This window comes from Oncorhynchus tshawytscha, linkage group LG25 (genome assembly GCF_018296145.1).
Source record: "Oncorhynchus tshawytscha isolate Ot180627B linkage group LG25, Otsh_v2.0, whole genome shotgun sequence".
NCBI lineage: Eukaryota > Metazoa > Chordata > Actinopteri > Salmoniformes > Salmonidae > Oncorhynchus > Oncorhynchus tshawytscha.
The window spans coordinates 46,355,120-46,378,563 of NC_056453.1; the positions used below are offsets into that span (position 1 = coordinate 46,355,120).

Consider the following 23,444-nt stretch of genomic DNA (forward strand, 5'->3'; position numbering starts at 1 on the left):
TGTATTGTAGTGGTGTCATGTTGTATTATGTGGTGGTATAGTGTTGAATTGTAGTGGTGTAATATTGTCTTGTAGTGGTGTAATGTTGTATTGTAGTGGTATAATGTTGTATTGTAGTGGTGAAGTGGTGTAATGTTGTATTGTAGTGGTGTAATGTTCTATTGTAGTGGTGTCATGTTGTATTGTAGTGGTGTGATGTTGTATTGTAGTGGTGTAAAGTTGTATTGTAGTGGTGTGATGTTGTATTGTAGATATGTAGTGGTGTAATGTTCTATTGTAGTGGTGTAATGTTGTATTGGTAGTGGTGTCATGTTGTATTGTAGTGGTGTAATGTTGTATTGTAGTGGTGTAATGTTGTATTGTAGATATGTAGTGGTGTAATGTTGTATTGTAGTGGTGTAATGTTATATTGTAGTGGTGTAATGTTGTATTGTAGTGGTGTAATGTTGTATTGTAGATGGTGTCATGTTGTATTGTAGTGGTGTAATGTTGTATTGTAGTGGTGTAATGTTGTATTGTAGATATGTAGTGGTGTAATGTTGTATTGTAGTGGTGTAATGTTGTACCACTAACATATGTAGTGGTGTAATGTTGTCATTGACACTGGTGTGATTTAATCATTGTAGATATGTAAATTATGTAAATATATCATTGCCACTTTAATGTTGTATTATATATGTTAGTGGTGTAATGTTCTATTGTCAGTATGTAATGTTGTATTGTAGTGGTGTCATGTTGTATTGTAGTGGTGTAATGTTGTATTGTAGTGGTGTCATGTTGTATTGTAGTGGTGTAATGTTGTATTGTAGTGTGTAATGTTGTATTGTAGATATGTAGTGGTGTATCTTGCCTAATGTTCACTCATTATTGTAGTGGTGTAATATTATTTAGTGGTGTAATGTTGTATTGACAGTGGTATTTGTTGTATTGTAGTTAGAAGTGGTGTAATTTGCATTGTAGTGGTGTAATGTTCAATTGCATTTGTCATGTTGTATTAACATGGTGTGATGTTGTATGTGTATGTGACAAATAAAATTTGATTTGATTTGATTTGATTTGATTTGGTGTAATGTTCTATTGTAGTGGTGTAATGTTGTATTGTAGTGGTGTAATGTTGTATTGTAGTGGTGTAATGTTGTATTGTAGTGGTGTCATGTTGTATTGTAGTGGTGTAATGTTGTATTGTAGTGGTGTAATGTTGTATTGTAGATATGTAGTGGTGTAATGTTGTATTGTAGTGGTGTAATGTTATATTGTAGTGGTGTAATGTTGTATTGTAGTGGTGTAATGTTGTATTGTAGTGGTGTCATGTTGTATTGTAGTGGTGTAATGTTGTATTGTAGTGGTGTAATGTTGTATTGTAGATATGTAGTGGTGTAATGTTGTATTGTAGTGGTGTAATGTTGTATTGTAGATATGTAGTGGTGTAATGTTGTATTGTAGTGGTGTGATGTTGTATTGTAGATATGTAGTGGTGTAAAGTTGTATTGTAGTGGTGTGATGTTGTATTGTAGATATGTAGTGGTGTAATGTTGTATTGTAGTGGTGTAATGTTGTATTGTAGTGGTGTAATGTTCTATTGTAGTGGTGTAATGTTGTATTGTAGTGGTGTCATGTTGTATTGTAGTGGTGTCATGTTGTATTGTAGTGGTGTAATGTTGTATTGTAGTGGTGTAATGTTGTATTGTAGTGGTGTAATGTTGTATTGTAGATATGTAGTGGTGTAATGTTGTCTTGTAGTGGTGTAATGTTGTATTGTAGTGGTATAATGTTGTATTGTAGTGGTGAAGTGGTGTAATGCTTTATTGTAGTGGTGTAATGTTGTATTGTAGATATGTAGAGGTGTAATGTTGTATTGTAGTGGTGTAATCTTGTATTGTAGTGGTGTAGTGTTGTATTGTAGTGGTGTAATGTTGTATTGTAGTGGTGTAATGTTGTATTGTAGTGGTGTAATGTTATATTGTAGTGGTGTATTGTAGTGGTGTAATGTTGTTTTGGAGATATGTGGTGGTGTAAAGTTGTATTGTAGATATGTAGTGATGTAATGTTGTATTGTAGTGGTGTAATGTTGTATTGTGGTGGTGTAATGTTGTATTGTAGTGGTGTAATGTTGTATTGTAGTGGTGTAATGTTGTATTGTAGTAGTGTAATGTTGTATTGTAGTGGTGTATTGGAGTGGTGTAATGTTGTTTTGGAGATATGTGGTGGTGTAATGTTGTATTGTAGTGGTGTAATGTTGTATTGTAGTGGTGTAGTGTTGTATTGTAGTGGTGTAATGTTGCATTATAAAGTTGCATTGTAGTGGTGTAGTGCGGTATTGTAGTGGTGTAATGTTGTATTGTAGTGGTGTAATGTTGCATTGTAGTGGTGTCATGTTGTATTGTAGTGGTGTAATGTTGTACTGTAGATATGTAGTGGTGTAATGTTGTATTGTAGTGGTGTAATGTTGTATTGTAGTGGTGTAATGTTGTATTGTGGTGGTGCAATGTTGTATTGTAGTGGTGTAATGTTGTATTGTAGTGGTGTATTGTAGTGGTGTAATGTTGTATTGTAGATATGTGGTGGTGTAATGTTGTATTGTAGTGGTGTAATGTTGTATTGTAGTGGTGTAATGTTGTATTGTAGATATGTGGTGGTGTAATGCTGTATTGTAGTGGTGTAATGTTGTATTGTAGTGGTGTAATGTTGTATTGTAGTGGTGTAATGTTGTATTGTAGTGGTGTAATGTTGTATTGTAGATATGTGGTGGTGTAATGCTGTATTGTAGTGGTGTAATGTTGTATTGTAGATATGTGTGGTGTAATGTTGTATTGTAGTGGTGTAATGTTGTATTGTAGTGGTGTAATGTTGTATTGTAGTGGTGTAATGTTGTATTGTAGATATGTGGTGGTGTAATGTTGTATTGTAGTGGTGTAATGTTGTATTGTAGTGGTGTAATGTTGTATTGTAGATATGTGGTGGTGTAATGCTGTATTGTAGTGGTGTAATGTTGTATTGTAGTGGTGTAATGTGGTATTGTAGATATGTGGTGGTGTAATGTTGTATTGTAGTGGTGTAATGTTGTATTGTAGTGGTGTAGTGTTGCATTGTAGTGGTGTAATGTTGTATTGTAGATATGTGGTGGTGTAATGTTGTATTGTAGTGGTGTAATGTTGTATTGTAGATATGTGGTGGTGTGATGTTGTATTGTAGTGGTGTAATGTTGTATTGTAGTGGTGTAATGTGGTAATGTAGATATGTGGTGGTGTAATGTTGTATTGTAGTGGTGTAATGTTGTATTGTAGTGGTGTAATGTTGTATTGTAGATATGTGGTGGTGTGATGTTGTATTGTAGTGGTGTAATGTTGTATTGTAGTGGTGTAATGTTGTATTGTAGATATGTGGTGGTGTGATGTTGTATTGTAGTGGTGTAATGTTGTATTGTAGTGGTGTAATGTGGTAATGTAGATATGTGGTGGTGTAATGTTGTATTGTAGTGGTGTAGTGTTGTATTGTAGTGGTGTAATGTTGAATTGTAGTGGTGTAATATTGTATTGTAGTGGTGTAATGTTATATTGTAGTGGTGTAATGTTGTATTGTAGTGGTGTAGTGTTGTATTGTAGTGGTGTATGTTGTATTGTAGTGGTGTAATGTTGTATTGTAGTGGTGTAATATTATATTGTAGTGGTGTAATGTTGTATTGTAGTGGTGTAATGTTGTATTGTAGTGGTGTAATGTTGTATTGTAGTGGTGTAATGTTGTATTGTAGATATGTAGTGGTGTAATGTTGTATTGTAGTGGTGTAATGTTATATTGTAGTGGTGTAATGTTGTATTGTAGTGGTGTAGTGTTGCATTGTAGTGGTGTAATGTTGTATTGTAGTGGTGTAATGTTGTATTGTAGTGGTGTAATGTTGTATTGTAGTGGTGTAATGTTGTATTGTAGTGGTGTAATATTGTATTGTAGTGGTGTAATGTTGTATTGTAGTGGTGTAATGTTGTATTGTAGTGGTATAATGTTGTATTGTAGTGGTGTAATATTGTATTGTAGTGGTGTAATGTTGTATTGTAGATATGTAGTGGTGTGATGTTGTATTGTAGATATGTGGTGGTGTAATGTTGTATTGTAGTGGTGTAATGTTGTATTGTAGATATGTGGTGGTGTAATGTTGTATTGTAGTGGTGTAATGTTGTATTTTAGTGGTGTGATGTTGTATTGTAGGGGTGTAATGTTGTATTGTAGTGGTGTAATGTTGTATTGTAGTGCTGTAATGTTGTATTGTAGATATGTAGTGGTGTAATGTTGTATTGTAGAGGCGTAATGTTGTATTGTAGTGGTGTAATGTTGTATTGTAGTGATGTAGTGGTGTAATGTTGTATTGTAGTGGTGTAATGTTGTATTGTAGTGGTGTAATGTTGTATTGTAGATATGTAGTGGTGTGATGTTGTATTGTAGGGGTGTAATGTTGTATTGTGGTGGTGTAATGTTGTATTTTAGTGGTGCAATGTTGTATTGTAGTGTTGTAATGTTGTATTGTTGTGGTGTATTGTAGTGGTGTAATGTTGTATTGTAGATATGTGGTGGTGTAATGCTGTATTGTAGTGGTGTAATGTGGTATTGTAGATATGTGGTGGTGTAATGTTGTATTGTAGTGGTATAATGTTGTATTGTAGTGGTGTAGTGTTGCATTGTAGTGGTGTAATGTTGTATTGTAGATATGTGGTGGTGTAATGTTGTATTGTAGTGGTGTAATGTTGTATTGTAGATATGTGGTGGTGTGATGTTGTATTGTAGTGGTGTAATGTTGTATTGTAGTGGTGTAATGTGGTATTGTAGATATGTGGTGGTGTAATGTTATATTGTAGTGGTGTAATGTTGTATTGTAGTGGTGTAGTGTTGCATTGTAGTGGTGTAATGTTGAATTGTAGTTGTGTAATATTGTATTGTAGTGGTGTAATGTTATATTGTAGTGGTGTAATGTTGTATTGTAGTGGTGTAGTGTTGCATTGTAGTGGTGTAATGTTGTATTGTAGTGGTGTAATGTTGTATTGTAGTGGTGTAGTGTTGTATTGTAGTGGTGTAATGTTGTATTGTAGTGGTGTAATGTTGTATTGTAGTGGTGTAATGTTGTATTGTAGTGGTGTAATGTTGTATTGTAGATATGTAGTGGTGTAATGTTGTATTGTAGTGGTGTAATGTTGTATTGTAGTGGTGTAATGTTGTATTGTAGTGGTGTAATGTTGTTTGTATTGTAGTAATGTTGTATTGTAAATATTGTATTGTAGTGGTGTAATGTTGTATTGTAGTGGTGTAATGTTGTATTGTAGTGGTGTAATGTTGTATTGTAGATATGTAGTGGTGTAATGTTGTATTGTAGTGGTGTAATGTTGTATTGTAGATATGTGGTGGTGCAATGTTGTATTGTAGTGGTGTAATGTTGTATTGTAGATATGTAGTGGTGTAATGTTGTATTGTAGTGGTGTAATGTTGTATTGTAGATATGTAGTGGTGTAATGTTGTATTGTAGTGGTGTAATGTTGTATTGTAGATATGTAGTGCTGTAATGTTGTATTGTAGATATGTAGGGGTGTAATGTTGTATTGTAGTGGTGTAATGTTGTATTGTAGTGGTGTAATGTTGTATTGTAGATATGTAGTGGTGTAATGTTGTATTGTAGTGGTGTAATGTTGTATTGTAGTGGTGTGATGTTGTATTGTAGTGCTGTAATGTTGTATTGTAGATATGTGGTGGTGTAATGTTGTATTGTAGTGGTGTAATGTTATATTGTAGTGGTGTAATGTTGTATTGTAGTGATGTAATGTTGTATTGTAGTGGTGTAATGTTGTATTGTAGATATGTAGTGGTGTAATGTTGTATTGTAGTGGTGTAATGTTATATTGTAGTGGTGTAATGTTGTATTGTAGTGATGTAGTGGTGTAATGTTGTATTGTAGTGGTGTAATGTTGTATTGTAGTGGTGTAATGTTGTATTGTAGTGGTGTAATGTTGTATTGTAGATATGTAGTGGTGTAATGTTGTATTGTAGATATGTAGTGGTGTAATGTTGTATTGTAGTGGTGTAATGTTGTATTGTAGATATATTGTGGTGCATTGTTGTATTGTACTGGTGTAATGTTGAATTGTAGTGGTGTAATGTTGAATTGTAGTGGTGTAATGTTGTATTGTAGTGGTGTAATGTTGTATTGTAGTGGTGTAATGTTGTATTGTAGATATATTGTGGTGTATTGTTCTGGTGTAAAGTTGAATTGTAGTGGTGTAATGTTGAATTGTAGTGGGGTGATGTTGTATTGTAGATATGTGGTGGTGTAATGTTGTATTGTAGTGGTGTAATGTTGTATTGTAGTGGTGTAATGTTGTATTGTTGTGGTGTAATGTTGTATTGTAGTGGTGTAATGTTGTATTGTAGTGGTGTAATGTTGAATTGTAGTGGTGTAATGTTGTATTGTAGTGGTGTAATGTTGTATTGTAGATATGTGGTGGTGTAATGTTGTATTGTAGTGGTGTACTGTTATATTGTAGTGGTGTAATGTTGAATTGTAGTGTTGTAATGTTGTATTGTAGTGGTGTAATGTTGTATATTAATGGTGTAATGTTGTATTGTAGTGGTGTATTGTAGTGGTGTAATGTTGTTTTGGAGATATGTAGTGGTGTAATGTTATATTGTAGTGGTGTAATGTTGTATTGTAGTGGTGTAATGTTGTATTGTAGTGGTGTAATGTTGTATTGTAGTGGTGTAATGTTGTATTGTAGATATGTAGTGGTGTAATGTTGTATTGTAGAGGTGTAATGTTGTATTGTAGTGGTGTAATGTTATATTGTAGTGGTGTAATGTTGTATTGTAGTGGTGTAGTGTTGCATTGTAGTGGTGTAATGTTGTATTGTAGTGGTGTAATGTTGTATTGTAGTGGTGTAGTGTTGTATTGTAGTGGTGTAATATTGTATTGTAGTGGTGTAATGTTGTATTGTAGTGGTGTAGTGTTGTATTGTAGTGGTGTAATGTTGTATTGTAGATATGTAGTGGTGTAATGTTGTATTGTAGTGGTGTAATGTTGTATTGTAGTGGTGTAATGTTGTATTGTAGTGGTGTAGTGTTGTATTGTAGTGGTGTAATATTGTATTGTAGTGGTGTAATGTTGTATTGTAGTGGTGTAGTGTTGTATTGTAGTGGTGTAATGTTGTATTGTAGATATGTAGGGGTGTAATGTTGTATTGTAGTGGTGTAATGTTGTATTGTAGATATGTGGTGGTGCAATGTTGTATTGTAGTGGTGTAATGTTGTATTGTAGATATGTAGTGGTGTAATGTTGTATTGTAGTGGTGTAATGTTGTATTGTAGATATGTAGTGGTGTAATGTTGTATTGTAGTGGTGTAATGTTGTATTGTAGATATGTAGTGCTGTAATGTTGTATTGTAGATATGTAGTACAATGTTGTATTGTAGTGGTGTAATGTTGTATTGTAGTGGTGTAATGTTGTATTGTAGATATGTAGTGGTGTAATGTTGTATTGTAGTGGTGTAATGTTGTATTGTAGTGGTGTGATGTTGTATTGTAGTGCTGTAATGTTGTATTGTAGATATGTGGTGGTGTAATGTTGTATTGTAGTGGTGTAATGTTATATTGTAGTGGTGTAATGTTGTATTGTAGTGATGTAATGTTGTATTGTAGTGCTGTAATGTTGTATTGTAGATATGTAGTGGTGTAATGTTGTATTGTAGTGGTGTAATGTTATATTGTAGTGGTGTAATGTTGTATTGTAGTGATGTAGTGGTGTAATGTTGTATTGTAGTGGTGTAATGTTGTATTGTAGTGGTGTAATGTTGTATTGTAGTGGTGTAATGTTGTATTGTAGATATGTAGTGGTGTAATGTTGTATTGTAGATATGTAGTGGTGTAATGTTGTATTGTAGTGGTGTAATGTTGTATTGTAGATATATTGTGGTGCATTGTTGTATTGTACTGGTGTAAAGTTGAATTGTAGTGGTGTAATGTTGAATTGTAGTGGTGTAATGTTGTATTGTAGTGGTGTAATGTTGTATTGTAGTGGTGTAATGTTGTATTGTAGATATATTGTGGTGTATTGTTCTGGTGTAAAGTTGAATTGTAGTGGTGTAATGTTGAATTGTAGTGGGGTGATGTTGTATTGTAGATATGTGGTGGTGTAATGTTGTATTGTAGTGGTGTAATGTTGTATTGTAGTGGTGTAATGTTGTATTGTTGTGGTGTAATGTTGTATTGTAGTGGTGTAATGTTGTATTGTAGTGGTGTAATGTTGAATTGTAGTGGTGTAATGTTGTATTGTAGTGGTGTAATGTTGTATTGTAGATATGTGGTGGTGTAATGTTGTATTGTAGTGGTGTACTGTTATATTGTAGTGGTGTAATGTTGAATTGTAGTGTTGTAATGTTGTATTGTAGTGGTGTAATGTTGTATATTAATGGTGTAATGTTGTATTGTAGTGGTGTATTGTAGTGGTGTAATGTTGTTTTGGAGATATGTAGTGGTGTAATGTTATATTGTAGTGGTGTAATGTTGTATTGTAGTGGTGTAATGTTGTATTGTAGTGGTGTAGTGTTGTATTGTAGTGGTGTAATGTTGTATTGTAGATATGTAGTGGTGTAATGTTGTATTGTAGAGGTGTAATGTTGTATTGTAGTGGTGTAATGTTGTATTGTAGATATGTAGTGGTGTAATGTCAAATCAAATCAAATTTTATTTGTCACATACACATGGTTAGCAGATGTTAATGCGAGTGTACCGAAATGCTTGTGCTTCTAGTTCCGACAATGCAGTAATAACGAGCAAGTAATCTAACTAACAATTCCAAAAAACTACTGTCTTATACACAGTGTAAGGGGATAAAGAATATGTACTTAAAGATATATGAATGAGTGATGGTACAGAGCAGCATAGGCAAGATACAGTAGATGGTATCGAGTACAGTATATACATATGAGATGAGTATGTAAACAAAGTGGCATAGTTAAAGTGGCTAGTGATACATGTATTACATAAGGATGCAGTAGATGATATAGAGTACAGTATATACATATACATATGAGATGAATAATGTAGGGTATGTGTAAACATTATATTAGGTAGCATTGTTTAAAGTGGCTAGTGATATATTTACATCATTTCCCATCAGTTCCCATTATTAAAGTGGCTGGAATTGAGTCAGAATTGAGTGTGTTGGCAGCAGCCACTCAATGTTAGTGGTTGCTGTTTAACAGTCTGATGGCCTTGAGATAGAAGCTGTTTTTCAGTCTCTCGGTCCCAGCTTTGATGCACCTGTACTGACCTCTCCTTCTGGATGACAGCGGGGTGAACAGGCAGTGGCTCGGGTGGTTGATGTCCTTGATGATCTTTATGGCCTTCCTGTAGCATCGGGTGGTGTAGGTGTCCTGGAGGGCAGGTAGTTTGCCCCGGTGATGCGTTGTGCAGACCTCACTACCCTCTGGAGAGCCTTACGGTTGTGGGCGGAGCAGTTGCCGTACCAGGCGGTGATACAGCCCGCCAGGATGCTCTCGATTGTGCATCTGTAGAAGTTTGTGAGTGCTTTTGGTGACAAGCCAAATTTCTTCAGCCTCCTGAGGTTGAAGAGGCGCTGCTGCGCCTTCTTCACGTTGCTGTCTGTGTGAGTGGACCAATTCAGTTTGTCTGTGATGTGTATGCCGAGGAACTTAACTTACTACCCTCTCCACTACTGTTCCATCGATGTGGATAAGGGGGTGTTCCCTCTGTTATATTGTAGTGGTGTAATGTTGTGTTGTAGTGGTGTAATGTTGTATTGTAGTGGTGTGATGTTGTGTTGTAGTGGTGTAATGTAGTGGTGTAATGTTGTATTGTAGTGGTGTAATGTTGTGTTGTAGTGGTGTAATGTTGTATTGTAGTGGTGTGATGTTGTGTTGTAGTGGTGTAATGTAGTGGTGTAATGTTGTATTGTAGTGGTGTAATGTTGTATTGTAGTGGTGTAATGTTGTATTGTAGTGGTGTGATGTTGTGTTGTAGTGGTGTAATGTTGTATTGTAGATATGTAGTGGTGTAATGTTGTATTGTAGATATGTAGTGGTGTAATGTTGTATTGTAGTGGTGTAATGTTGTATTGTAGTGGTGTAGTGTTGTATTGTAGATATGTAGTGGTGTGATGTTGTATTGTAGTGGTGTAATGTTGTATTGTAGATATGTAGTGGTGTAATGTTGTATTGTAGTGGTGTAATGTTGTATTGTAGTGGTGTAATGTTGTATTGTAGTGGTGTAATGTTGTATTGTAGTGGTGTAATGTTGTATTGTAGTGGTGTGATGTTGTGTTGTAGTGGTGTAATGTTGTAATGTTGTATTGTAGTGGTGTAATGTTGTATTGTGGTGGTGTAATGTTGTATTGTAGTGGTGTAATGTTGTATTGTAGATATGTAGTGGTGTGATGTTGTATTGTAGATATGTGGTGGTGTGATGTTGTATTGTAGATATGTAGTGGTGTAATGTTGTATTGTAGTGGTGTAATGTTGTATTGTAGATATGTGGCGGTGTAATGTTGTATTGTAGATATGTGGTGGTGTAATGTTGTATTGTAGTGGTGTAATGTTGTATTGTAGTGGTGTAATGTTGTATTGTAGATATGTAGTGGTGTGATGTTGTATTGTAGTGGTGTAATGTTGAATTGTAGTGGTGTAATGTTGTATTGTAGATATGTAGTGGTGTAATGTTGTATTGTAGTGGTGTAATGTTGTATTGTAGATATGTGGTGGTGTAATGTTGTATTGTAGTGGTGTAATGTTGTATTGTAGTGGTGTAATGTTGTATTGTAGTGGTGTAATGTTGTATTGTAGTGGTGTAATGTTGTATTGTAGATATGTGGTGGTGTAATGTTGTATTGTAGTGGTGTAATGTTGTATTGTAGATATGTGGTGGTGTAATGTTATATTGTAGTGGTGTGATGTTGTATTGTAGTGGTGTGATGTTGTGTTGTAGTGGTGTAATGTTATATTGTAGTGGTGTAATGTTATATTGTAGTGGTGTAATGTTATATTGTAGTGGTGTAATGTTGTATTGTAGATATGTAGTGGTGTGATGTTGTATTGTAGATATGTAGTGGTGTGATGTTATATTGTAGTGGTGTAATGTTGTATTGTAGTGGTGTAATGTTGTATTGTAGATATGTAGTGGTGTGATGTTGTATTGTAGTGGTGTATTGTTGAATTGTAGTGGTGTGATGTTGTATTGTAGATATGTAGTGGTGTAATGTTATATTGTAGTGGTGTAATGTTGTATTGTAGTGGTGTGATGTTGTATTGTAGTGGTGTAATGTTGTATTGTAGTGGTGTAATGTTATATTGTAGTGGTGTATTGTTGTATTGTAGATATGTAGTGGTGTAATGTTGTATTGTAGTGGTGTAATGTTATATTGTAGTGGTGTAATGTTATATTGTAGTGGTGTGATGTTGTATTGTAGATATGTAGTGGTGTAATGTTATATTGTAGTGGTGTAATGTTATATTGTAGTGGTGTAATGTTATATTGTAGTGGTGTATTGTTGTATTGTAGATATGTAGTGGTGTAATGTTGTATTGTAGTGGTGTATTGTTGAATTGTAGTGGTGTAATGTTGTATTGTAGATATGTAGTGGTGTAATGTTGTGTTGTAGATATGTAGTGGTGTAATGTTGTATTGTAGTGGTGTAATGTTGTATTGTAGATATGTAGTGGTGTAATGTTGTATTGTAGTGGTGTAATGTTGTATTGTAGATATGTAGTGGTGTAATGTTGTATTGTAGTGGTGTGATGTTGTATTGTAGATATGTAGTGGTGTAATGTTATATTGTAGTGGTGTAATGTTGTATTGTAGTGGTGTGATGTTGTATTGTAGTGGTGTAATGTTGTATTGTAGTGGTGTAATGTTATATTGTAGTGGTGTAATGTTGTATTGTAGTGGTGTAATGTTGTATTGTAGTGGTGTATTGTTGTATTGTAGTGGTGTGATGTTGTATTGTAGATATGTAGTGGTGTAATGTTGTATTGTAGATATGTGGTGGTGTAATGTTGTATTGTAGTGGTGTAATGTTGTATTGTAGATATGTAGTGGTGTAATGTTGTATTGTAGATATGTAGGGGTGTAATGTTGTATTGTAGTGGTGTAATGTTGTATTGTAGATATGTAGTGGTGTAATGTTGTATTGTAGTGGTGTAATGTTGTATTGTAGATATGTAGGGGTGTAATGTTGTATTGTAGTGGTGTAATGTTTTATTATAGTGGTGTGATGTTGTATTGTAGTGGTGTAATGTTGTATTGTAGTGGTGTAATGTTATATTGTAGTGGTGTAATGTTATATTGTAGTGGTGTAATGTTGTATTGTAGTGGTGTATTGTAGTGGTGTAATGTTGTATTGTAGTGGTGTAATGTTATATTGTAGTGGTGTAATGTTGTATTGTAGATATGTAGGGGTGTAATGTTATATTGTAGTGGTGTAATGTTGTATTGTAGATATGTAGTGGTGTAATGTTGTATTGTAGATATGTAGTGGTGTAATGTTGTATTGTAGATATGTAGTGGTGTAATGTTGTATTGTAGATATGTAGGGGTGTAATGTTGTATTGTAGATATGTAGGGGTGTAATGTTGTATTGTAGTGGTGTAATGTTTTATTATAGTGGTGTGATGTTGTATTGTAGTGGTGTAATGTTGTATTGTAGTGGTGTAATGTTGTATTGTAGATATGTAGTGGTGTAATGTTATATTGTAGTGGTGTAATGTTGTATTGTAGTGGTGTGATGTTGTATTGTAGTGGTGTAATGTTGTATTGTAGTGGTGTAATGGTGTAATGTTGTATTGTAGCTGGCCAACACAGCCAACACATCCGGCACAGCCAACACAGCCAACACACCTGCTCTAGCTGGGGTCAGGGGTCATCAGAATGCTGCTAACATAACCTTTCACCTCCATCCAACGAAACCAGCAGGTATCCACCAGAACCACAGCATAGCCTAACAGCGACAGACACTTTAAAATGTGGGATTATGATGTTGACACTTTGCTTTTAATGCCAACTAGTGACCTCACAGGATCCAACCCAACACTGTAATGTCTCACACAATTTCCAACTCAGTCAACATGGTGCTACATAACAGTGCCATGATGAAATGTAGACAGGTTGATCTGAAACGTAAACCAACACACAAACACTACTGCACAATCTCATACACTGTACCGTGTTGGGGATTATACCGTATAGCGGGGTATTTGGAAATTGCCGCGGGATGATTTTGAACACCATCAATACCATTGAAACTTTCTTTGAAACGTTTCAATAAATTGTAATATTTGAAGCTACTTTTTAAGTTAATACCTGCAGTCAACTTATGCAATACGTCAGGAGATGAAGCAGACTGCGTTCCTCATTTCAGCCGTCACATTATTTTACATGATGAAGTTTACCGTAGTTCCCCAGAACAGTTGAGCCGTGTTGGTTTGTAAATAACAACATGAGAAAAAGGAAGCAGCTGAGCTCAGCTGTATCTTTGGTTTGCTAGTAATCTCAGTAACTGGCTGAATTAATAAGGAGACTGGGCATCATATAGTGTCAGATTTCTGCCGTGTTTGAGAAGGGTTTTGGATGAGTAATCTGTACAGCTGCCACTGCCATTTAGATTTACCTCTCCTCGGCCCCTCAGTCTGCTCATCTCCGAGCAGACAGGCAGGCCGTTTCCCTAGCGACCCCATACAGTGTACACCATAGGGAACCTATTCAATTCCTAGAGGAGCTATGTCATTAACACTAAAAGTTCCAGATTGGGCTGAAAATGGCAGCCATCTTGGTCAGGGAGAAATCCAAACCAGTCTAATTGGAATGACTAGCAGTAGAGGTATTTCCCTCCGTAAGGTAAAACCTAGATAATAATATTATTTTTCCTTTATGCAGGAAAATAAAAGGAACGTAATATCAGAAATTGTGAAATAAAATTGTACTATACACTGACCTTAGCTGATAGGCCAGGTAGCAAATCAGACATATTCCTGCACTGGAGCCAGGTCAGCATCCCCCCCAACACACCCACAGAGCTACTCACCACTCGTGTCGTTATTAGCGTCCATGGCTTCCACTATCAACGTGTATGACCTCTGGGGAAGACAAAGAGTTCAGGGTCAACAACCAAACAACATCTGAACATCAAAAAAATATGGTTGATGCAGAGAGAGAAGATGACGACTAGGGTTGAGGGATAAAAAAAAAATGGGACACCATTACAAACAAATGAAGGAGAAGATGACTTTGGGACGACTACTCATGTAGTTCGGGCTGGGGCATTGTCATATTGTCACCCTTCATTCATCCCAGTGATTTGTGGTCTACCACCTGTACCTTTGTAATACACCAGTAGATTTGAAATTGTCAGCAGACAGGCTTTAGGAAGAAGTTTCTATTGTTTGATCAAATATTTTAAGTCATAAAAATGAAGTCATAAAATGTATTAAAACTTCATGTGAGATTAATGTTTCATGTCATCTCCACTTCTTTTCCTACAAAGGGCAATACAGAGCCTTCAGAAAGTATTCACACTCCTTGACTTATTACATATGTTGTTGTGTTACAGACAGAATTTAAAATGGATTACATTGAGATGTTATTTCACTGGCCTACACACCCCATAATGTCAAAGTGGAATAATATCCATTTTTGTTTTACAAATAAAAAAATAGAAGCTGAAATGTCTTGAGTCAATAAGTATTCAACCCCTTTGTTATGGCAGGCCTAAAGTTCAGGAGTAAATATTAACAAGTCATTAAATACGGAAATGGACTCATTGTGCAATAAGTGTTTAACATGATTTTTGTAGCCAATTCACGAGTGATACAAGTCAGTGTTCGACGTCCATCCGTGTCTGAGGACATTGGGAGATGACGTGGAAACTGGAAACTAGGGGGCAACAGTAAGCGCTGTTACTTTCAAGAAGAGTGTTGTGGACAGGGATGGCAGATGGGCGTAAGCATCTGGTGCCAAAGGACCAGCAATAGTTGGGTTTTTTTCTGCGATTTTTGTTTTAAGCTTATCCCAAACCTTAACCGGAGTCAATCCCAAACCTTAACCGGAGTCAATCCCAAACCTTAACCGGAGTCAATCCCAAACCTTATCCGGAGTCAATCCCAAACCTTAACCGGAGTCAATCCCAAACCTTAACCGGAGTCAATCCCAAACCTTAACCGGAGTCAATCCCAAACCTTAACCGGAGTCAATCCCAAACCTTAACCGGAGTCAATCCCAAACCTTATCCGGAGTCAATCCCAAACCTTAACCGGAGTCAATACCAAACCTTAACCGGAGTCAATCCCAAACCTTAACCGGAGTCAATCCCAAACCTTAACCGGAGTCAATCCCAAACCTTAACCGGAGTCAATCCCAAACCTTAACCGGAGTCAATCCCAAACCTTAACCGGAGTCAATCCCAAACCTTAACCGGAGTCAATACCTCAAGATTTTCAGAGGTAATGATTAAACTTACAAAATGTGACTTTTGGAAACAACTTCTAAATTTTACATTTGAGAAACATGGATGAGCTTTTGAATGACTACCTCATCTCTGTACCCCACACATACAATTATCAGTCGAGCAGTGCATTTCATACACCGATTCAACCACAAACGATAAGGGAGGTTTTCCAATGCCTCACAAAGGGCACATATTGGTAGGTGTGTAAAATAATAATAATAAAAAAGCAAACATTGAATAATATTTTTATTATAGTGAGTTTATTAATGACACCTTGGATGGTGTATCAATACAACCAGTCACGCCAAAGGTACAGGCGTCCTTCCTAACTCAGTTGCCGGGGGGAAAAGAAAAAACAGTTTGAGTTTAATGGCTGTGATATGAGAAAACTGAGGATTGATCAACAATCAACAATACTAACCTAATTGACAGAGTGAAAAGAAGGAAGCCTGTGCAGAATAAACTATATTCCAAAACATGCATCCTGTTTGCAACAAGGCACTAAAGTAATACTTCAGAAAATGTGGCAAAGCAATTCACGTTTGTCATGAATACATATTACTGAGTACCACTCTCCATGTTTTCAAGCATAGTGGTGGCTGCATCATGTTATGGGTATGCTTGTAGGACTGGAGAGTTTTCAGGATTAAAAATAAATGGAATGGAGCTAAGGCAAAATCCTAGAGGAAAACCTGGTTCAGTCTGCTTTCCACCAGACACTGGGAGATTAACTCACCTTTCAGCAGGACAACACACAAGGTCAAATATACACAGCAATTGCTTCCCAAGAAGACAGTGAATGTTCCTGAGTGGCCAACTTAGACTTAAAATTGTACTTGAAAATCTGTGGCAAGACATGAACCATGGTTGTCTAGCAATGATCAACAACCTATGTGTCAGAGCCTGAAGAATTTAGAAAATAATAAAATGGGTAAATATTGCACAATCCAGGTGTGCAAAGCTCTAACAGACTTACCCAGAGAGACTCACAGCTGTAATCAATGCCAAAGGTGTGAATACTTATCCATTTTGAATCCAGGATGGAACACAACAAAATGTGGAATAAGTCAAGGGATATGCATACTTTATATATGTTTAGAAATGTCTCAATTTAGATTTTGGTGGGATTAATAGGTACACTTATCCAATTTATAATTATATGACAATATTTTAGGTTGACAATTCTATTCCACAATTTCTGATATTACGTTCCTTTTATTTTCCTGCATAAAGGAATAATAATATTATTATCTAGGTTTTACCTTACGGAGGGAAATACCTCTACTGCCAGTCATTCCAATTAGACTGGTTTGGATTTCTCCCTGACCAAGACGGCTGCCATTTTCATCCCAATCTGGAACTTTGAAGGTTTATGACACAACATGCCTACTATTTTGAAGATGCAAAATATATTTTATCATTAAACAAGAGATAAGACCAAAAACCAGAACTTGAGCGTGCATAACGAATCACCACCCCAAAGTCAATACTTTGTAGAGACACCTTGCACAGCAATTACAGCTGCAAGTCTCTTGGGTTATGTCTCTATAAGCTTGGCACATCAAGCCACTGGGATTTTTGCCCATTCTTCAAGGAAAATCTGCTCCAGCTCCTTCAAGTTGGATGGGTTCCGCTGGTGTACAGCAATCTTTAAGTCGTACCACAGATTCTCAATTGGATTGAGGTCTGGGCTTTGACTAGGCCATTCCAAGACATTTAAATATTTCCCCTTAAACCACTTGAGTGTTGCTTTAGCAGTATGCTTAGGGTCATTGTCCTGCTAGATGGTGAACCTCCATCCCAGTCTCAAATCTCTGGAAGACTGAAACAGTTTTCCCTCAAGAATTTCCCTGTATTTATCGCCATCCATCATTCCTTCAATTCCTACCCGTTTCACAGTCCCTGCCGATGAAAAACATCCCCACAGCATGATGCTGCCACCACCATGCTTCACTGTGGGGATGGGTTTCTCAAGGTGATGAGAGGTGTTGGGTTTGTGCCAGACATAGCGTTTTCCTTAATGGCCAAAAAGCTCCATTTTAGTCTCATCTGACCAGAGTACCTTCTTCCATATGTTTGGGGAGTCTCCCACATGCCTTTTGGTGAACACCAAATGTGTTTGCTTATTATTTTTCTTTAAGCAATGGCTTTTTTCTGGACACTCTTCCATAAAGCCCAGCTCTGTGGAATAAACGGCTTAAAGTGGTCCTATGGACAGATACTCCAATCTCCGCTGTGGAGCTTTGCAGCTCCTTCAGGATTATCTTTGGTCTCTTTGTTGCCTCTCTGATTAATGCCCTCCTTGCCTGGTCCATAAGTTTAGGTGGGCAGCCCTCTCTCGGCAGGTTTGTTGTGGTGCCATATTCTTTCCATTTATGAATGGATTTAATGGTGCTCCGTGGGATGCTCAAAGTTACAGATATTTTTTATAACCCTGATCTGTACTTCTCTACAACTTTGTCCCTGACATGTTTGGAGAGCTCCTTGGTGTTCATGGTGCCCCTTGCTTAGTGGTGTTGCTGACTCTGGGACCTTTCAGAACAGGTGTATATATACACCGAGATCATGTGACACTTAACTAAAGTCCATCTGTGTGCAATCTATCTAATTGTGTGACTTCTGAAGGTAATTGGTTGCACCAGATCTTATTAAGAGGCTTCATAGCAAAGGGGCTGAATACATATGCACGCACTACTTTTAATTTGTAATTTTTTTAAAGATTTTTTTTTTAATAAACAAGTTATTTTTTCACTTCACCAATTTGGACATATATAAACTTTATTTAACTGTGGCTAGATAACACTGCTGCTCCATCCTGGGTCTCTGACTCCTGTCTACAGATTAGGTGTCAAACAAAGAAACCAACAGTCCGACACCCTCAGCAAGAAACCAACAGTCAGTCACCCTCTGAAGCTCCTGAGGCACCTGGATTATTGTGTCAAGGCAGGACAACAGGACTGTCACACCCTGCACCTCAAAACATGAATGCTAATCCTCTACGAACAGCCGTTCGGCAAAGGTTTGGACACACCTACTTAGGGCTACGATGTCCGGCAGACGCACCACAGACCCCTCCATACTGTGGTAGCCGGAGAAGGATACAGTGATTTATTTACAATTCAAGGCACACTTAACCAGCATGGCTACCACAGCATTCTGCAGTGATACACCACCCCATCTGGTTTGGGCTTAGTGGGACTATCATTTGTTTTTCAACAGGACAATGACCCAACACACCTCCAGGCTGTGTAAGAGCTATTTGATCAAGAAGGAGAGTGATGGAGTGCTGCATCAGATGACCTGGCCTCCACAATCACCAGACCTCAACCCAATTGAGATGGTTTGGTGTGGTGCTCAGCATATGTGGGAACTCCTTCAAGAGTTTTGGAAAAGCATTCCAGGTGAAGCTGGTTGAGAGAATGCCAAGAGTATGCAAAGCTGTCATCAAGGCAAAGGGTGGCTATTTTGAAGAAACTCAAAAACAAATCAAAATATATTTTATATAAACACTTTTTTTTGGTTACTACATGATTCCACGTTATTTCATAGGTGATGTCTACATTATTATTCTACAATGTAGAAAATAGTAAAAATAAAGAAAACCCTGGAATGACTAAGTGTTTCTAAAACGGTTGACCGGTACTGTAGTTAAACACATCCACACTTGTAACCTTGTGGGGACACACAATTCAGTCCCATTCAAAATCTAATTTTCCCTAACCCGTAGTCTTACCCTAACCCTACCCCAAAAACCAAACTTTAACCCTAGCTCTTAACCCTGGTACTGAGAGAGAGAGATACAGTGGAAGTCGGAAGTTTACATACACCTTAGCCAAATACATTTAAACTCAGTTTTTCACAATTCCTGACATTTAATCCTAGTAAAAATTCCCTGTCTTAGGTCAGTTAGTATCACAGTTTTATTTTAATAATGTGAAATGTCAGAATAATAGTAGAGAGCATTTTTTAGCTTTTATTTCTTTCATCACATTCCCAGTGGGTCAGAAGTTTACATACACTCAATTAGTATTTGGTAGAATTGCCTTTAAATTGTTTAACTTGGGTCAAATGTTTTGGGTAGCCTTCCACAAGCTTCCCACAATAAGTTGGGTGAATTTTGTCCCATTCCTCCTGACAGAGCTGGTGTAACTGAGTGAGGTTTGTAGGCCTCCTTGCTCGCACACACTTTTTCAGTTCTGCCCACAAATTCTATATGGGATTGAGGTTAGGGCTTTGTGATGGCCACCCCAATACCTTGTCTTTGTTGTCCTTAAGCCATTTTTCCACAACTCTGGAAGTATGCTTGGGGTCATTGTCCATTTGGAAGACCCATTTGCAATCAATCTTTAACTTCCTGACTGATGTCTTGAAATGTTGCTTCAATATATCCACAATTTTCCTCCCTCATGAAGCTCCCTCATCTATTTTGTGAAGTGCACCCCCACAACATTTTTTATTTTATTTATTTATTTCACCTTTATTTAACCAGGTGGCCAGTTGAGAACAAGTTCTCATTTGCAACTGCGACCTGGCCAAGATAAAGCAAAGCAGTTCGACACATACAACAACACAGAGTTACACATGGAATAAACAAACATACAGTCAATAACACAGTAGAACAAAAGAAAACAAAAAGTCTATATACAGTGAGTGCAAATGAGGTAAGATAAGGGAGTTAAGGAAATAAATAGGCCATGGTGGCGAAGTAATTACAATATAGCAATTAAACACTGGAATGGTAGATCGGCAGAAGATGAATGTGCAGGTAGAGATACTGGGGTGCAAAGGAGCAAAATAAATAAATACCAGTATGGGGATGAGGTAGGTAGATAGATGGGCTGTTTACAGATGGGCTATGTACAGGTGCAGTGATCTGTAAACTGCTCTGACAGCTGGTACTTAAAGCCAGTGAGGGAGATGTGAGTCTCCAGCTTCAGATATTTTTGCAATTCATTCCAGTCATGGGCAGCAGAGAACTGGAAGGAAAGATGACCAAAGGAGGAATTGGCTTTCGGGGTGACCAGTGAGATATACCTGCTGGAGAGCATGCTACGAGTGGGTGCTGCTATGGTGACATGATGCTGCCACCCCCACAACATGATGCTGCCAACCCCACAACATGATGCTGCCAACCCCACAACATGATGCTGCCACCCCAGTCCTTGGTTCCAAATATTGTGGAAGATGCCAGAGCTGAGGATGATGAGAGTTTAAGTATTTAAGCCAATTGGAGTATGTGGACTGTATATTTGATAATTTCATTGAGGATACCATCAACACCACAGAACCCACTTTTTGGGTTGGAGGGTTTTTATTTTGTCCTGTAGTTCATTCAAGGTCATTGGAGAATCCAGTGTGTTCTGGTGGTCTTTAATAGTTGATTCTAAGATTTGTATTTGATCATGTATATGTTTTTGCTGTTTGTTCTTTGTTATAGAGCCAAAAGGATTGGAGAAGTGGTCTACCCATACATCTCCATTTTGGATAGATAACTCTTCGCGTTGTTGTTTGTTCATTGTTTTTACAATTTTCCCCAGAAGTGGTTAGCCTCTTTGGGATAGGGGGCAGCATTTTCACTTTTGGATAAATAGAGTGCCCAATTTCAACTTCCTGCTACTCATGCCAAGAATATAAGATATGCATATTATTAGTAGATTTGGATAGAAAACACTCTGAAGTTTCTAAAACGGTTTGAATCATGTCAGAACTTATGTAGCAGGCAAAACCCCAAAGACTAACCATTCAGATTTATTTTTTTTTAGGTCACGGTCTTTTCATTGGGAAACGAGATTTCTAAAGCACTTGTTTGCAGTTCCTACCGCTTCCACTGGATGTCACCAGTCTTTGGAAATTGGTTGAGGTTATTCCTTTGTGTAATGAAGAAGTACGGCCATCTTTGATCAGGGTAACGTTATGTGTACTGTTGAGAGTTGTGCAAGACTAGAAAAGTAGCTTGTGATCCTCCTGTATTGAAAACAGATAGACCAGTCTTCAAATTGATCGATTATTAACGTTTAAAATACATAAAGTTGTATTACAAAAGTAGTTTGAAATGTTTTGGCAAAGTTTACAGGTAATTTTTGAGATATTTTGTCGTGACGTTGCGCAAATTGGAAGCTGTTTTTTTTTCTGGATCAAACGCGTCAAATAAATTGACATTTTTGATATATATCGACGGAATTAATCGAACAAAAGGACCATTTGTGATGTTTATGGGACATATTGGAGTGCCAACAGAAGAAGCTTGTCAAAGGCAAGGCATGTTTTATATTTTATTTCTGCGTTTTGTGTGGTGCCTGCAGGGTTGAAATATGCTACTCTCTCTTTGTTTACTGTTGTGCTATCATCAGATAAACAGGTCAACATTTTTCTTAAGTTGTCTGTTTGACATTGTTAGATTTGATAGGGAAGCTGAGAGGTCAAATATACTGTTTATGTTTTCTACTGCCATGTTTACACCTTCACTATTACAGTGGAACATTTTGTCCAGGAAGTTGTCTAGAAGGGAGTGAATTTGTTGTTGCCCAATTGTTTTTTGTTAGGTTTCCACACTACTTTCCTTCCATCTATAACATTTCTTAATATTATTCAGTTCCTTTGGCTTTGATGCCTCATGATTGAGTATTTCTCTGTTCAAGTAGACTGTGATTTTGCTGTGATCTGATAGGGGTGTCAGTGGGTTGACTGTGAACGCTCTGAGAGACTCTGGGTTGAGGTCAGTGATAAAGTAGTCTACAGTACTACTGCCAAGAGATGAGCTATAGGTGTACCTACCATAGGTGTCCCCTCGAAGCCTACCATTGACTATGTACATACCCAGCATGCAACAGAGCTGCAGGAGTTGTGACCCATTTTTGTTGGTTATGTTGTCATAGTTGTGCCTTGGGGGGCATATGGGGGAGGGAATGCTGTCACCTCCAGGTAGGTGTTTGTCCCCTGTGTGCTGAGGGAGTCAGAGGGTATCTTCTCTGTGGCTGTGAATGGAGCTATTGTACATGGTTACAATCAGCTTGGCAGACTGTTCATCTCATTGACTTTAGATTTAGTCAACCCTCTAATGTTGTAGACATTGGCAGGCCTGGTGATCAGTTTGTCCACAGATAGTTGCCTTTACAAGCAGCACAAGGTCCATGTTGATATCAATGTCATGACAACTTGATAACACAAATTAACGAAAACAGAAAACTTTCCATAAGAAAAAAAATACTGTTTCAAGTCTCTCATTATAGTAAACTACCCGGACATGGAACATTATTTAAAAATGTCACGAATAATGGATGGACTTATCTCAGCACTGCTCTAATGACAGCTGTCCACAATAGGGTCAGACAGGGTTCCATTTCATGGGTTCCATTTCTTGATGGGTCTTGGCCCTAGTTGCTGTTGTACAGAACAACAGAGGAGGTCTTTCCCCATTGGTTAGGCCTAGAGGTCGCTATAATAGAATGGAGGCCGCCTTTCATTGAGCTCCGTCTTCCTCCTCCTCCCAGGTGTCTCTGTACTTCAGCAAGCAGCAACAATCACCAGGGTTAGTTATCATATCAACTCTTTGTACTCAGAAAATTGATTGGCTCTTGTGGACAGACGGCAGAGGCGGGTGATTGGTTGGGTGCCACTGGTTGATAAAAAGGGACATGGTAAGGACTGAAGCTCTGCCACTGGGCCTGGCCTGCTGCCCCTCCCGGCTATGTCTGCCACTGGGCCTGGAGCTGGCCTGCTGCCCCTCCCGGCTATATCTGCCTCTGGGCCTGGAGCTGGCCTACTGCCCCTCCCGGCTATGTCTGCCACTGGGCCTGGCCTGCTGTCCCTCCTGATTATGTCTGCCACTGGGCCTGGCCTGCTGTCCCTCCCGGGTATGTCTGCAACTGGGCCTGGGCCTGCTGTCCCTCCCAGCTATGTCTGCCACTGGGCCTGGGCCTGCTGTCCCTCCCAGCTATGTCTGCCACTGGGCCTGGGCCTGCTGTC

The 23,444-nt window shown here is 37.6% G+C and overlaps 1 protein-coding gene across 2 annotated transcripts in view; it reads right to left on the reverse strand.

The window, feature by feature from the left end:
* LOC112238597 (protein jagged-1b) overlaps window positions 1–23,444 on the reverse strand; it is a 162,985-nt gene that overhangs the window by 133,799 nt on the left and 5,742 nt on the right. For both annotated transcript variants that reach the window (XM_042305797.1, XM_042305798.1), the window contains exon 3: window positions 14,061–14,112. In XM_042305797.1, coding sequence (XP_042161731.1) covers window positions 14,061–14,112 — 52 coding nt within the window. The remainder of the gene's footprint in view (window positions 1–14,060; window positions 14,113–23,444) is intronic.